Source organism: Penaeus chinensis, chromosome 14 (genome assembly GCF_019202785.1).
Source record: "Penaeus chinensis breed Huanghai No. 1 chromosome 14, ASM1920278v2, whole genome shotgun sequence".
Classification (NCBI taxonomy): domain Eukaryota; kingdom Metazoa; phylum Arthropoda; class Malacostraca; order Decapoda; family Penaeidae; genus Penaeus; species Penaeus chinensis.
The window spans coordinates 7,597,877-7,601,568 of record NC_061832.1 but is presented as its reverse complement, the minus strand read 5'-3'; the positions used below and the strand labels follow the sequence as shown (position 1 = coordinate 7,601,568).

At 36.0% G+C, this 3,692-nt stretch overlaps 1 protein-coding gene across 6 annotated transcripts in view; it reads left to right on the top strand.

Annotated features, from left to right (window-relative positions):
* Nucleotides 1–238: 238 nt before the first annotated feature.
* Nucleotides 239–3,692, top strand: part of LOC125032416 — a 7,194-nt gene continuing 3,740 nt past the window's right edge. The window contains exons 1-7 of one of the 6 annotated variants that reach the window (XM_047623531.1): nucleotides 239–396; nucleotides 627–734; nucleotides 1,851–1,902; nucleotides 1,992–2,154; nucleotides 2,290–2,467; nucleotides 2,593–2,763; nucleotides 2,978–3,130. In XM_047623531.1, the coding sequence (XP_047479487.1) occupies nucleotides 2,027–2,154; nucleotides 2,290–2,467; nucleotides 2,593–2,763; nucleotides 2,978–3,130 (630 nt within the window). In that variant the 5' untranslated portion in view covers nucleotides 239–396; nucleotides 627–734; nucleotides 1,851–1,902; nucleotides 1,992–2,026. Of the gene's footprint in view, nucleotides 401–626; nucleotides 735–1,850; nucleotides 1,903–1,991; nucleotides 2,155–2,289; nucleotides 2,468–2,592; nucleotides 2,764–2,977; nucleotides 3,131–3,692 lie in introns of all 6 variants that reach the window. The other 5 variants (XM_047623532.1, XM_047623527.1, XM_047623533.1 and 2 more) reach the window with 5 other exon arrangements.

The following is a 3,692-nucleotide window of genomic DNA, read 5'->3' as shown; positions in this document are numbered from 1 at the left end:
ATTACTCTAGTATTGTCATATTCTTTTGTGCAAAAACAAAATCACCTTAATGTAAGTTTGTGCGGTGTTTTTCTCATTACGAAATTAAATTATAACAAATGTAACACATAAAACGGCATCATTGTTTGTTTACAAAATGTGATTTTTGAAATATTGATACATCTTTTTTTGTTTCATTCCGGGCTCTGTACCACTTGTGTGTGCAATAACTTGCTCTATCATTTGTATATATATATATATCTTTTCGTTTTAAAGATGGCTAGTTAAAAACTTTACCCGTACCTAATCTGGCAACACTGACTCCCAGCGTAGTGTTGTTGTCATCTGTCAGTGCAGCAAATGTAAACAGAGTGCGAGTAACTTATGCCAGGGACTGTAGACATAAAAAGTAAAGTCGTATGTAAGAATTGTATTTTTTTAGTTTCACACAGCCATTCAATCTAGCAAAATTTCAATTATCAACGCTGTAATATGCATGGAAATCTTGTTACTTTCCATCGCAAATGATATAAATTAAGGTATTGGTAATGTCTACGAACTGACCATACCCCCATAGAGATCAAGTCCCTATTACTCCAGCCATAAACTAAGAAGTGTAATATTTTTTGGTTATTTTTTCCATTCAGGCAAATTTACATTGTACTACATGCTGGTAGGAAACTGAAGCTTTACTGAAAGAAGTACAACAAGTTTTCGTACCAGCCACATTCACCAAGCCTATGGCAAAGTCTTTGGTAAGTAACGAAAGGAAGACTATGAAAATGGTCAAGATGAAATTGATAAGTTTAAAAGAGGGAATAGTCTATAATTAATTTGAGAACCTTATCCAAACAGAATGTTATGGAGTATTTATGATATTATTAACCTGCTAAGACAGAATTCAGCTACTGTTGGCATTTGGTTTGAGATACACAATGGGACCAGTTTTCCCTCTTAATTTATCAGCTTTTTCTTGATTTCCATTAGAAATAAGCTTTAATAACAGTGTAGAGTGTAGCAGAGTAGTGGAGCTGTTGAGTCTTTACAGCCTCAGTGTTTTAGGCTTCAGCAAAAAAATTACTATAAAAAAATATCAAACCTGCATGTATAGAATAACAGGATATTGGTTATTGTTTTCAAAGTGGCAGTATCCCTATGAGACTATGACTGGTTTATTAAAACTATGAGAGGCCCATCCCAATAAATATTAATATATATGGAAATACTTCAACACAGAGATAAATACACATCTATTTATATATATGATAAATATGCATTTATCTATCAACCTATCTGATAGATATGCATATGTAGAGTGATAGATATGCATTTATTTCTGTGTAGAGGTATTTTTTAGTTTTTTAGTTTCATACAGCCATCAAATCTTGCAATTATTACTTCTTTATCAATTATTCACATTGTAATATGTATGAATGTCTTATTCTCTATTACAAATTAATAAACTATGAGAGGCCCATCCCAATAAATATTAATATATATGGAAATACTTCTACACAGAGATAAATACACATCTATTTATATATATGATAAATATGCATTTATCTATCAACCTATCTGATAGATATGCATAAGTAGAGTGATAGATATGCATTTATTTCTGTGTAGAGGTATTTTTTAGTTTTTTAGTTTCATACAGCCATCAAATCTTGCAATTATTACTTCTTTATCAATTATTCACATTGTAATATGTATGAATGTCTTATTCTCTATTACAAATTAAAGAATTGTATTGTTTATGAAGTGACTGAACCCTGCAGAGCCTAACTCTCCATTACACCAGCCACTCCTGGGATAACCAGACATTGCCATATGAACCAAAAACCTTCCAAACTGAAGAGTTTTTCCCTCAGAAACCACTCCTTATCATCAAAACTGAAAATGGAAACAGCGACAATAAAGGAGGTAAATCTTATTAAAGCCATGTTTCATGTCATTTTCTTTTGACGTTACAGTTTGTCTTGGTTTCAGTCAAAGTTTCTCATTTCTTCTAGAAATAAAGAAAACGGGTGACAAACAGTGAGTCGCCATGAAGTCCTTTCTCAGCCTTGGTATGGGGAAACCGGCCCCAGCGTTGGAATCCCCAAAGCCTGCGAGTGGCATTCTTCCGCACGGGGAAGAAGACGCCCTTGCAAATCTATGGGTTGACATTATTAAGTGAGTTTTAAATATGGCATAAGAATTTAATGTTCAGTGTATTTTGGTAGTTTACAGTCTGCTTATTCAGCTTGCTGCTGTTTTCCTTTTGTTACAGGCTGGCCTTTATGATATATAATTTATTATTACTGTAAGCAGATCAGAGACTGCGTGTTGCAAGCTTATCAGTGAAGTGAGGAACTACAGGGATTCCATCAAGGAGGTACAAGAGGCAGAGGAAAAGCTGTTGAAAGACTTAGGGGCTTCAGGCCTTGGAGCAGTTTCTCCCCAACTGCAGCAGGCTAGTGATGAGTATCTCTCCGTAATAATGGAGGTAAGTTCGACGGGCTTCTCATTGATTTTTATATTGGAATGTTATCGGTATAAGGAAGTCTGATAATGATGAACTCAAAAAAAGTTGAGGAGTTGCCATGCTTCATTTATTGCTTTTGATATTAGATGAAGAGCAAGAGCGAAGAAACAAGCACAGGCGTACAGGAGGTGTTAGGAGATCCCATCAAGCAGTACCATGCACTCTTCGAGCCACTGGATGCTCTGCGAAAGCGTCGGGATGCTCAGTTAATGGTTGTGCAGAAGTGTCAGGACAAGCTGGATAAACTGAAATTGAAGGTGAGCAACGAATAGAAGTGCATAAAAGAGTACTAATAATGGTTGTTGCTAGAAAAGAACTTATACCCTGCACATAAGGAAATGGAACATTTAAACTAGCTGTACAATATTTGTAGTCTGTTCTACATTTTGATTTAGATTTATATTCCATCCAGAGGTTTATACTTGTAATTATTTACATTTTATCATTAGTTTTGTATGATATTTATTTCAGGGCAAACGCAACACTGATGTCATTGTAGAACGCGAGGCAGCCATGGCCGTTCTACGAGAGCTGAATGGGAAGTTGTTGAAAGAAGCGAAACATTTTCATGATCTGCGACAGCCATACTTACAGCCTTGCATATTGGCCTATGTGCAAAGCCAGGTACTCCTTTTTCTATATAATCCCTGATACATACATATGTACAGTTGCGGAATTATATTTCAGTTCACCCTATGGGCCCCAATTTTATATATTATCTGGCAACCACATAGTGTAAAAAGTACTTTTATGAATGAGGCAAAAACTCTAGGTTGTCGTTCATACTTTCCCAACATTTTCAACTTCTTCACTTCTACCCCCACAACCTTTTTCATCAATCACCCCATCCTCCCTTATTACTACTTTACAGCCTTATTGTCCACCTCTCAGTAATATTACCTCCCTCAGCACTACTCCCTCTTCTACACGCTCCCATCCTTCTACCACCCCCATCTCTACAAATATCTTAGATATTCTATTTACTCCAGCCAACTGGGACCGTTTTTTCAGAGAAGACTTATTTGCCTGCCTCGCAGACTATGATGTGATATCAGTACAGTACTACTCCATTCCTCCTTAAGGTCATTGTAAGAATCCCACCAAGATTGCCAAAATTACTTTCTGTAGACATAGCCTTCCCTTTAATGTTTACATTGGTGGAGAATCCCTCGCTTTCCGACCATAT